This window comes from Triturus cristatus, chromosome 11 (assembly GCF_964204655.1).
Source record: "Triturus cristatus chromosome 11, aTriCri1.1, whole genome shotgun sequence".
Classification (NCBI taxonomy): Eukaryota; Metazoa; Chordata; class Amphibia; order Caudata; family Salamandridae; genus Triturus; species Triturus cristatus.
Window position 1 is genome coordinate 124,435,830 of NC_140594.1, and position 13,091 is coordinate 124,448,920.

The 13,091-nt window shown below is 45.9% G+C and overlaps 1 protein-coding gene across 2 annotated transcripts in view; it reads right to left on the reverse strand.

Moving 5' to 3' along the window:
• Positions 1-13,091, reverse strand: part of LIMK2 (LIM domain kinase 2) — a 355,925-nt gene that overhangs the window by 149,524 nt on the left and 193,310 nt on the right. For both annotated transcript variants that reach the window (XM_085635885.1, XM_085635886.1), the window contains 3 exons: positions 5,279-5,384; positions 3,132-3,334; positions 1,545-1,731 (listed from right to left, as the gene is read on the reverse strand). In XM_085635885.1, the coding sequence (XP_085492011.1) occupies positions 1,545-1,731; positions 3,132-3,334; positions 5,279-5,384 (496 nt within the window). The remainder of the gene's footprint in view (positions 1-1,544; positions 1,732-3,131; positions 3,335-5,278; positions 5,385-13,091) is intronic.

Genomic DNA, 13,091 nt, shown 5'->3' on the forward strand with positions numbered 1-13,091 from the left:
GAATATACTTGGGCTACATCTGGGTGATATTTGGGCTACATTTGGGCTCTTTTGTCTCTGGTGGCCATCTTGGGAGACTTATTTGTTATGAAGTTTCCTAATTTCCTCATTTACTGCAGTCTCCTCAGTAGGAAATACTTTGTTTTTTACTTTGATTCCATCAAGAAGGCATTCAGATGTGTCACACATTTGCCATAAATTCAGAATGTTAGCACTCTTTTTGCTCATTAGATCACTGTAGTAAAGCTACTGCTCACCAGGGAAAACTGCTGCTGGTATTGAAAGTGCATGTCTCAGTCTGCATGTCAGAATTTTTTTATGAAATAGAAGAGGATTTGAGAAGTCACTCAAAATGTGCCCTAATTTTTCTTTCTGCAGCACTAACATACTTTTTATGGAAAAATGAACCCCCTCATTTTGTTCCTTTTTAAATTAAATGTTTTAAGAGTTACCACTTTAATCCAAGCAAGATGGCTTCAGGTGTGCCATTCGTTTATCATAAGTAGGACTGTTAGCGCTCTAGTAGTTCTTTGGAACACTCTGGGAAGCTGCAGTAGAACACAAAGGAATCAACTGACAGTCTCTGCCCTTGTTGGATGTACATGTTTTACTGAGAATGTCAGACTTCATTCTCACATGACTGAGAAAGATAATGTGAATTTACAGAAAATAAGCTCTCAGTTTAGCTTATAGATCACCTTCCAAACCTCTGTGGTAAAAGCATGAGAAAATATTTTTCTCTCAATCATGATATCCCAGCAGAAGGCTTTTTCACATGGTGAAATCACCTTAGAACATACCACAATTCCTAAAATGAGTATGGTACCATCAACAAATGATTTATTATGCAACTAAAGTCTTAAAACCTTCTATTAACTGCAATGCTTTTTAATGAGGTGCTATCATGTATATTGGTCCCAAGATGGCTGCCAACACTTCTTGGATGAAGTGCTGACAGCCAATCAGATCTCAGGATGAGATGTGTGGTTAGGCTCCGCCCACATATATATATGCTTTTAAATGCTATTTTCTCAGGAAATACTGAACAGATTTACACCAGACCTGCAAAAGGCACTTCCTTGACCTTATGGCTACCTCTCTGCCAAATTTCACGTAATTCTGTTCAGCCGTTTGGGCTGTAGCTGCGACTAAAGGTCCTATGGAAAAATGCATGGGGAAAACGCGTTTTGGGACCCCCCCTTTTTCTTGGCCCCCGCTTGACGAATCACCCCGAGACTTTCAGGGTAGGAGCTGAACGGAGCGCCCCATTAGTTTTGAAAATTTCGCGAGGATTCGTCAACCGGCGCCAAAGTTATTCAAAATAGAATTTTGAGATTTCCTATGGAAACTAGGTTGTAACTATAACTATCTACTGGCGACCGCCAATAGATAATATATATATATATATATATACACACACACACACACACACACACACACACACACATACACACACTTGCTGCCTGCCTTTATACCACCCGCTTATCGCCTTCCCTGGTGTCACAATATCAGTCTACTCCTTCCTTTATAATGTGCCTTCTCACCTTGATGGCCTGACCAAAGAAGCCTTTACCCAGCACCTCTCCATGCACAAGGTCGCAGGGCCGGAAGATCTGCTGTGAGCAGCTGCTGGAGGAGCGGAGAGACTCTGAGCGGCCAATGTCTCTGCTTGCTGCACTCTGCTCCTTTGGAGAGGATGGCCCCGGGGATTTACTGATACTGTTACTGCGCCTGAGGAAAAGGAGAGTGCGAAAACAGCCATCAGGAAACACAAGTCTGCTCTCCGGCCACTCACCTGATGGCTTCCTCTGTTTCAACAAACTCATTAGAAGTTCTACAACCCTTGGGTTTTATTTCTCAATAGGTCATTCTTCATTGCTTGTCTCTTCACTTCCCACTGAACTTCCTTCACCCCTTCCAGGCAATCGTCTTGTTCCACACCTCCTTGCAGATATATTACCTACTCTTGTTGCCTCTTACTATCCCCCCTCTCCTCTCTTCAATTTCTTGCCATATTCTTAACCACCCTCTGCCCCTTCACTGCTCCGCTGCCATTAGTGGTCATCTTCTTTGTCCCTTTGCTTTCCACTTGCTCACACCTTCACTTGTCTTTCTCTTGCCCTTTACTCCTTTCTTTTCAACAGAAAGAACTTCAATTCAGGATCTTTATTCTTATTCTCATCACAGTTTGTTCCTTTTCACTAATTCATTAGTTTATCACTGACCTCCTTCACTTACTTTTCTCTCCCTTTCCATCACCCCGTCACTTAATTTAAAATCCCTTGCGTTGGCTTAACTTCCTACGACTCCTATTCCAATTGCTTTATTTGAATTCAGTAGCACCAAACCATTAACCCCCGTCTGTAGACTCATCTCCATTCACCTATTGTCACCCCTCTCAAAATAACTTTCCTTCCCGTTGGACCCATGATTTAATCCGTTTGAACACAGTTACTCCCTTTCCTCTTTAGTGTTCTCCGCCTATTCTCCTCTTTGACCCTTTACTCTGACTCTTGCCCATTCACCATCTGCCTATCCATGACCCTTTTACACACTCATCTTTCACTTGTGGCTTTTGCCCAACATTGCTATTCCTCACAACTTGCACCAGGAAATTTCTCACTCCCCAACGTCAATTAAATCGGTTTGCATTTTAAACACTGCCACTAGAGTTGTGGCAAGTTCAAGGACTTCCCTGTTATTCGAAATAGCAAGGATTATTTTCCAGAAAATTCCACCTGGAACAAAAGATTTTGGTGCATTTTTTTATATTCTATTTTTTTTAAACATTTTTCCTCACACTAGCCCCCTGCCCTCCATAAAATACTCCTTTTTAACCGATTCCGCCTGCTTGTCTTTGTTCCCATGCTTTCTCTAACAGTCCCCCATCACTGTGCCTTGCCCCTGGTCCTTATCCACACTCTGCCCTTCTTCACAGCACTTCTCTTACCGGTCACCTTCAACATTATAGAGTGTGCTTTCCCCTACGTACAACATATGGTCAAACCATAATGTCTGCAGTCCCATGCAGTATTACTGCCCCTGCTTGCCTTCCTCTCACACCCTTAAGTATGCTGTTTTACCCATCGTCCCTCAAGCTGTATTCCCAGTTGCCTGGAATAGGGATGTACCGGAGGGAGCGCCGCCGCAGTGTGACATCAAGCACATCTTTGCTGTCCGGGCCGGAGATGGTGGGTGAGGAAGGTCTTGATGAAGGCTGTGATGAAGGCCGCAGCCCAACCTCCAGCTGAGTTCGGATGCGCTGCTGTGACACGGGGTCATGTTCGACCAGCAGCTGCAGTTTCTGTCCAGCACGGTGAAGCAGATCTTGCACCTGAAGAAGAAAGCCACAGAGATGAGAGTAACACCAGAAGTGCGGAGTGATTGGAGGAAGGGTAGTTGGAATTTCCTTCATAGTCAGAAGGAGACAAGGTAAGAGCAATGAAGGAGATAGGGCAGCAGACATCCTTGGTAGAGGAAAGGGAGTGAAGGTGGTGACAGCACTGCGGCAGATGATAGGCAAGTAGTAAATTATGTTTTTCTTGGTAGACAACAGATGGCGGATAATGCTCAACAAGTAAATCTACAATATGTTTACACTGAAAAATGTAAGAGCAATGCTGTAGAAATACTGGACGTGCGAGAGAAAGACGGGAAGATCCCAGTGACAACAATTAAGAAAGGGCTTGATTAGGGAGAAGAGAGCAGCTATGGTAGAGCTGGGGAGGTGTCAGAAGTACAAAATGAAAGGAGGGTTTAAGCACAATAATGCAACGTGATATGGAGGAGGGGGGATTAGGAGCAGAAGTGAAAACCGCCAGGAAAATAAGGGTGGTCAGGGAACATTAGAAGTTTGAGGTAAGAGTATTACTTTGGATAAGCAAAAGAGGGAGGGTCTGTGAAAGAAAAGGAAACAAAGTGGTTATAGCACTGTAGGGGAAACTATGGAGGTGAGGGGTACTGAGAAAGAGGAAGCGATGATGGGTGAACGCTATAACTGTACCAGCGGACCAAGTGTAGGAGGAGTATAGTGTTCTGATGGAGAAGGGCTCAGGAATCTGAGGTAGAGATAATGGGACGTTGCAGCAAGAGCTGTGGGATAGAGGAAGAGGGGCACGCTCAGACTACCGCACTGTACAGTGTAAATACAAGAGAGGGAGAGTTAGCTACGTACGGGGAGAGGAACAGTCAAAGGCACGAATGGGACAGGGCAGAGGTCGTAGGAATAAAGAGTGTTTAGAAGGCAATACAATGCTAGGAAATGGTTTGGGTGAGGATTGGGGGATTATATAATAGAGGTCTAAAGCAAGATGTCATTGGGGTTAGGGGTGGAAAATTCCAGAGATGTGACATGGCAGAGAGGGCAGGTCTCATGACAACAGGTCTCATGACAACAGGAGTGAGGCAGAGGTTAGAGTAGAGCTAGGGGTTAGAAAATGAGCCTGAAAAGAGATGTGCAGAAATAGCAGAGCTAGATAAGAGCAACACGAAAAGAGGTAAAGCACTTCTGGGAAAGGATTGGAGGTATTGGAGGCACGGGAAAAGGGAGCCAGATGTACTAGGAGCGCTACTAGGAACCACCATGGGTGAAGAAACAGAAAAGGAAGGGAAAGCATAAGGACCTTCGAACTGTCCATCTTTCAGTAGTTATTTTGCTTCTTCGGATATACCAGGGCTAATCCTCAGCTATGGGGCAACAGCAGCTAGCCAATGCACTGCTTTACAAGTCGGTGGTTGTGCTGAAGTGGAGGGCATCAAAAACAAGGTGATGGGTGGAATGCTTAAAAACATTTCAGTCATTGGCCATCACTCGGGCCGTATTCCAATTCATGTTTTTTCATGTGCCGAAGTGGAGGGCAGTAAAGAAAGACTGAAGACAGCTTAAAAGCACTTGCTGGAAAAGCCAGTTTCAAAACACAGATGGGAAAGAGTGAGTGAGATTGCAGGTCAGAAAGTGCTTCAATGCAAAGGTCACAGCACGGATCAGAAAGCACTGATAAGAAAGTACAGTACGGCACTGGTAGGAAAGCCTTTCATAGCAAAAATCATAAAGTGCTGTAGAGCACACAGACAGCACTTTACAGTACAAATCGAAGGAAGCTTGAAGAGAAATAGAGCAATTCAGAGCATAGCCGGAAGATGGTTTACAAAGGAAAGGCTGAAGAGAGTTGTAGAAGCACAACAGCTTTAGAAGAATAGGACGAAGACCACTTTAAATGCACAGCTCGGAACGTACAAGCTAGAGAGGTTCTAAGGAACAGGCTAGGGACAAAAATACCTCTTCCACCGGCAGTGAGCGCACTGGTTCACCATTGATCTCCAGGATATTGTCCCCAGGGTGGATTGTGTTGCGAACATCAGGGTTGATTAGCATTCGGCTCACCCTTGCAGCAATGAAAGAAATGGTAAATTAAACAAGAGGGCTAAACTTCATCAATAGCATTTTAAATCAGGTGCATCATGAAAGGACGTCCTTTCAATCTGAAGCTAGATCAAGTTGCGAGCCTCTTGAAAATCACGATACCTGCTGTGCTCTCCCGCAGGAAGGTTAACAGACACACATACCTTACAGAGTAAGAATGCACAACCTGCATATGGTCAGACATGGGGAGCTCACGTCTACAGTGGGAGCTCTAAATACAAAACCTCCTTCACTGCTACACCGTTTTCACACCACATATCAAAGTTCACAGTCCGTGTACCATCACATGAAGACTCTTGCCGGGTCTGTATGGGTCTGTGTGGTGCAAAGCTTCCAAATAAAGAGCCCATGCGCAGCCTTGATGTTATTCCCTTTTGCATCTCCAGCACAGCTGAGCTCCATAACACATCTGCTTATCATCTGTTTGCTGTACCCAGTCACATTGTCATCTTAGTCAATCACAAAAAGCTAAAATCTATAAACTTAACTTTAGTGTCTTTCATTCACCTATGCTCTCTGCACACACTCCCTGCTGAGCCACCTTATATTGTACTGGATGAAAGCCAATGATTCTAGTGTCTGAGCAGCTTTGCTCTTAATTCAGCTCTTCTTCAGGGCAACTGACAAGTAATGTGACTGTGGCCATCTTCTGCCTTCGACGGAGAAGGGCATGAACAGTTGCATGACAATGCCTCTGGTTGATGCGCAAGCTACGACTCTGGCGTAGCTCTACATGGTTTGCTTTCCCACCCACATGTGACCTAAGTGAACTTAGTTCAATGCACCATGTCAAAGGGAATACGGGGCATTGTGGTAATAGAAAACCTATTTAATTCTTCAAAGCTAGACACACACAGAAAGAACAGACTTTTAACTGAAAGTTTTTATTAATAACGATCACACAGGATATCATAACAATGTGGTGTATAGATTAAGGGCAACAGAGAGGGGGTCCAAGTCAGATCTTCAAGACCATGAGAAAAGAGGAGACGTCAATTTGAACTGCACCTCTGACAAATTATCTAGGGATGTTTCTTGATGGCCCTGACATATTGATGAAGGAACACTTGTTCCAGACTCTGTGGATCATCAAAAGTTATATCTGGGTCATTATCAGAATGCCTTAAGGCACTGTCCTCTTTTCAGTTCAACAAATGAGAAGGGTGGATGACATTCATGGTATTATTGTTTACAGCAGATACAACAGAATTTGGAAGGGGTGTAGTCCGAGATGGATCGGAGGGCCTGACTGGAATGGAGATGGGCCTTATGAACTTTACGTCATGGTTGTATATAATGGCCTACCTGCACCCATAAGGCTCTTATAAAATCTCACAGCTAGGTGCAGTCACAGAAGAGATGCAAAAGTAATCCCCTATTTGTGGCGCAAACCAGAGCAACAGGGCTTACTTTTCTACAACAAAGACAAACTCTTTTGAAATTGATAGTTAAATGTTCCGTTTACACTTACTGGGACTCAAAGATGCAAGGTATGCAAGATTGCAAATGTTCACAACCACCATACCACCCCCCCCCCCCCACCCCCCACCGCAAACAGAAACCACGTCTCCCCCTCTTCCTTTGCCCACAAAGCCATTTAATACTGTTGACCCATAACAATCCAAGTACAGGAGTCTAGGTCTGCTTGTCCCCCTGATGCCATTATACTGCTGTGCTACGCTGCAGTCTGTGCTAGTGCCCACCCCCTGTAACTGTTTTGGAATCTCAGATGCCTTGGATGCCTCAGACGCTCAAGTCTCCCAACGAACATACAAAATCTTATTTGTAGGATCAAAGACCAGACCTCGGCTGGCCTGATCTGACACATAAACCGCATTAAAAGGTTACAATATAATACACTGTTATGCTGCTACTAGATTACACGGCTAGACGCTCGGTTTGCAGAAAGTGATTTTAGCAACGTCTATGGTGAGGGTTGTCCGGTGCTAAAAAGAGTGCAACAGCAGCATCTCAACGTCCATGGAAACCCAAGCCACTTCGCTTTCCCCCACTAGGGTCCAAGGTGAATGACAAAGTAAAGGGAGCGGGATCAAAGAAGCGCCCTTTGCCAATCTCTGGCACTCTTCGACATCCCCAGACAATCCGACTGCCGGACCCTATGATAACGGCACGGTTTAAGCTGCATGTTTAAACTGCAGCACCGCAGCACTTTAGCGCTTCATCTTTTCTTTGACCAAGGGAGGCATCAGCGGGGAGGTAACGGAAGGAATACTTTAAATTGAATGCTTTGCTCTGTATCTGAAGTTGCAGCCAGGAGATGAAGGTAAAGTGAGACTCATTTTCTAAATGCCTTCTTATAAAATCACCCATAAAATGCGACTTCATTAAACACTGAGCAGAGTTTAAAACTGAGTAAAGCTGACAAATTGATATTAAACCAGGTCTCTTAAGGGCAAAAAAATAAAAAAAACTTGTGACATGATTAGATGAATGAGAACTGTTTAACACTCGACATTGCTCAAAGCAGACCAAATAGATAAGATTGGCACAAAATGAGCTGAAGAAAGGGATATAAAACGGGAGACATTATCTGGTTGTAACTGCACCTTTCGACTCAGAATATTTAAAACTCAATCAAACCCACTAGAATAAAAGCTTCGATCAGGATAGCATGAGAGAATGGCTAACCATCGTCTGCTATTAACAGGAAAAGCTGGGAGAGTCTGAATGACAAAACAATCATCGTCCTATAAACAAATTTAGAACTGAATTAACTGCAAAGACATAAGAATGCAAACACGTCAGACAAACCACCAGAAAAGGCAGGGAAAACCAGAATCTGGATCACAGATTAGGAAACATGTATCCTAATGGAGAAGATAAACTACTGCCTAGGATGTTATTGGTAAAAAACTGAAGCAAGCAGCAACCTATTGAAATGCACAAAGATGAAGCAGCAGACAGCATCAGACTGGTATATGCAACAGAGCTCTGATTCCTAGTATAACTCCAGAAGCAGGACATTAAAATATGGAAAATATGACTTAAAACGCACAGGAAAGCATTGAGCCAATAATTATAGTCGGATTAGGGAACTTCAATAATTCTATTGATGAAACAGAAATAATCAAGAAATTGGATAAATCATTGAAAACTAAACGCCAAGTCCCTTGCAAGACCTACATATCAACGCCCAATCCACTATATCAATAGCAAACAGCCCATGTCGGAATAAGAACAATACGACAACACCTTTACACTCTTTATTGGAGACTATCGGTGCTATCACCAAACTTTTAGAGTCACTGATTAATCAAACAACTTTGAACAAGGTCCAAACTGTACTACTGAATAATAAAATCAGAATATACACAAAACCTTCTTACAAATAGATGATTGTAGAGATCAGCTGCAATTACTTTCTGATGAAATCCGGCTCAAACAGCAGATCCATAGTAGAAAGAACAAAATACTGACAGGGTTAGTACACCCGAAAAGCTGAAAGCAGCAGAAAAAGAAAGGTCGAGACCAGAGGCATGCAAACCAAGATATGACTTCGCCAACACCATGAGGAAGTAGCCAAATTAATAACAATAATTACTCTAACAGAATTAGGGACAACCTTAAAGACATAATAAATTCCAGCATTTAACACAAGAAGTACAAAAATAACCAACTCTCAATCCTCCAATCACTAAACAATTAATATTCCAGAGATTGACACGGAAGGGGAATTTCAAGTGTACTTAAGTGAAAGGTGATTACAAAAACAGTGGGCAAAACAAACAAAAATACGCTCCAATAAAGCCTAACTCCAGTATTCACACAATGATTTCCAATTTTTCAAGAAGAAGAAAAAAAAAACCCACACTTATTCATAAATTGCGTGATAATTCAGGTAATGACAACTCCTGCAATACATCATTATTAAGAATAAAATGCAAGAAAGGTGGTAATGAGATATCGAAATGGAGACAAGGAATCTTACCCATAGTTTGGCATAACATCAGTACTGGATCTAAGGAATGCCCATCCACACCTGAGAACTACATTATTAACAGCTTATAATGAGGAATTAAGCCGGTAGCATAAGTTACTTACCTTCGGTAACGATATATCTGTAACAAACATTAGTTGGTTATAGGTTCCTTAACTTTTAATTACCCACAGGCATCAGACTGGATCCGGAAAGTCTTTTTTGTCAGCAGTACCTCTGCGTGTCGGAAGGTGGCATCGGTCGGCACCGCGTCAGTCTGCGTCGTGGTCGCTGGGATGACGTCACGGCAGCTACTTAAGACGCCGCCCTCACGTGCGGACGTCAGTTCTGTACACGACTTTCCGTGCCAGAAACACAGAACCATGCAAGACACTGATCATTGGTGCACAAAACTAGGGCCCTGAAAAGATGTCCTTAACCCTTGAAATCAGTTCACAGAACAGGGAGGATAGGTGGGGCGGTAAGGAATCTATAAATAACTAATGTTTCTTACAGATATATCGTTACCGAAGATAAGTAACTTGTGCATCTGAAAGAAACTCGTTAGTTATAGATTCCTTACCTTAGAATAGATAACCCCCCAATACCAACCCCGGTGGTGGGTCTGCGAACCAAGATCACACCAGAAAGTCTTAGAGAACAGAATGGCCAAAGAAGCCATCTCTCCGGACTTGGCTGTCCAGACAGTAGTGTTTGGTGAACGCGTGCAGAGATGCCCACGTGGCTGCCTGACAGATGTCATGCAGAGGCACTCCTCTTCCCAAGGCAGTAGTGGCTGCCGTTGCCCTGGTGGAGTGAGCGCGTAGCCAGACTGGAGGCTCCTTTTTAGCCAGAGAGTAACACGCCTTAATACACAGAACGACCCATCGAGAAATGGTGCGTTTGTGTACGGCCCGACCCTTCTTTGCACCCATGTAGCCAACAAAAAGTTGATAATCCACCCAGAAATGTTTTGTGCGATCAAGATAGAAGGAGAGCGAACGCTTTGGGTCTAGACGGTGGAGCCTCTCTTCTTCCTTTGAAGGATGCGGAGGTGGAAAGAAGGTGGGCAAATGAATGGTCTGCCCGATGTGGAAGGCAGTGACCACCTTAGGAAGAAACGATGGACGGGTCCTGAGAACCACCTTGCCCGGATGAACAGACAGGAAACAAGGTTTTGAAGAAAGAGCCTGGAGCTCACACACTCTTCTAGCGGAAGTGATGGCTAACAGGAAAGCAGTTTTAAGAGTCAGAAGGCGTAAAGGACAGTTCTGCAGTGGCTCAAAGGGAGCACACACGAGATAGGTTAATACAAGGTTCAAGTCCCACTGAGGCATAACAAAAGGGGATTGGAGGAAAGAGATGCGTTAAGCCTTTTAGGAAACAGTTAACCACCGGGGACTTGAAAAGAAAAGGCTGATCTGGCAACCGAAGGAAGGCAGAGATGGCTGAAAGATAGCCCTTGATAGTGCCCTGAGCAGCTGGGCTAAAGAGGGAAAAAAAAAAAAGGAGTACTTCAGAAAGAGGGGCAGAAAGGGGATCCACAGCCTTTGCTGTGCACCATGCCACAAATCTGTTCCACCTACAGGCGTATACCGTCTTAGTGGAGGGACGCCTGGCTGCCAAGATAACATCACAGACTTCAGGAGGCAGGTCGAAAGACGTCAACTGCCGCTGCTCAATCTCCACGCAAGGAGGTGGAGACTGGACAGGTTCAGGTGGAGAACCGTCCCCTGCTGCTGTGACAGAAGATCCTCCCTAAGAGGCAGTCTGATCGGAGGACCGATTGCCATGTTGAGCAGCTCGGAATACCAGACTCTTCGTACCCAATCCGGAGCCACAAGAATGACTTTAGCCCGGTCGCGCCTGGTCTTCTTCAGCACTCAGGGTAGAAGTGGTATAGGCGGAAAGGCGTACAACAGACCGCAACTCCACTCGCGATGAAAAGCGCCGCTGAGCGAGTGCCGCCTTGGAAATTCCAATGCGCAGAATTGCTGACATTGCGCATTCTCTTCGGTGCCGAATAGATCTAACCAAGGCTCTCCCCACTGTTGAAAGAGACCTTGCACCACCTCCGAGTGAAGACGCCATTCGTGATCCATCATGCACCTGCGGCTGAGTTCAGAGAACCGGCCAGGTGTTGAACCACCAAGGAAATGCCCTGATGTTCCTGCCATGTCCAGAGGTATAGGGCCTCCTGACATAGGGTCCACGACCCCACCCCTCTCTGTTTGTTGCAATACCACATGGCGGTGGTGTTGTCCATGAACACCTGCACTACTCTTCCCCGGACAGAGAGAAGGAATGCCTTCAGTGCAAGACGAATCACCCATAGCTCCAGAAGGTTGATGTGAAGCCCGGACTCCGCCAGAGACCAGAGGCCTCTGATCTCCGCCTCTCCCATGTGGCCGCCCCATCCCAGAATGGATGCGTCCGTTACCACAGTGTGGTCTGGTTGGGGCAGGGAAAGGGATATGCCATTGACTCAATCCTGGTTCGTAAGCCACCACTGCAGTTGTTGAGCAGTGCCCTTCGAGATCTGGACAGACAGACAGATTCCCCTGATGCTGCGCCCACTGGAACTTTAGGTCCCACTGCAGAGCCCGCATATGCCACCTGGCATGATCGACCAGCAGGATGCAGGAGACCATGAGGCCCAGCAGCCTCAGTGTTGTTCTGACCGAAACCCGGGATGGAGGCTAAAAGATCAGAATCATAGCCCGAATATCCCAGACTCACTGTTTGAGAGGATAGACCCGAAACCACGTCGCGCCCAGAACCGCTCCGATGAAGAGGAGCTTCTGAGAGGGAATCAGGTGCAACTTCGTTACATTGATGGAGAACCCCAGCAAATGCAGGAGGTTAGCCATAGTCTGGAGGTGGGAGACGACTGCCTGGGGCTAGCCTGCCTTCAACAGTCAGTCGTCGCGATAGGGGAAGACTGAAACCCATGATCTGCGCAGATGAGCTGCGACCACCGCCATCACTTTTGTGAACACCCGAGGGGCGATGGTAAGGCCAAAGGGGAGCATGGTAAACAGAAAGTGCTAGTGGCCTACCGTGAACCGTAGTTAACGCAGGTGGGCCGGCAGGACGGGGATGTGAAAATAAGCATCCTGCAAGTCCAACACTACCATCTAGTCTTGCGGGTCAAGGGTAGACAAGACCTGAGCAAGCGTCAACATCTTGAACTTCTCCTTCCGGAGGAAGCGACTGATGTCCCTGAGGTCCAAGACAGGACGCAGGCCCTTGTCCTTCTTGGGAACCAGAAAGTAGTGGGAATAACAACCACAACCTACTTCTGGGACAGGAACGTGCTCGATGGCTACCTTGGCCAAGAGAGCCGTAACTTCCTGCTGGAGAAGGGCCAGATGATCCTCCGACATGTGGTGGTATCGCGGTGGCATGGCTGGAGGGATAGTCTCGAAGGGAAGAGAATAGCCCCTTCGGACTATCTGCAAAACCCACCTGTCCGAAGTGATGGTGCGCCAGTGGGGGGAGGTGATGGCGAATCCTGCCTCCCACTGGTGTTTGATGGGCCTGAAAGGACAGACTAGGAGGGTTTGGAGGCTGCTGCAGAGGGGGGGATTGGTGGACTGGCCCGCCCGCTGGCCCCTGGAACCTCGCCGGTTGTTTCCACGTCCCCGGTCGCGTAAAGGTTGGGTAACTTGCTTCGGCCTGTGGCCCTGCGTGGGACGTAGGGGTGCACCCCTTCCGTAGCCACGAAAGAAG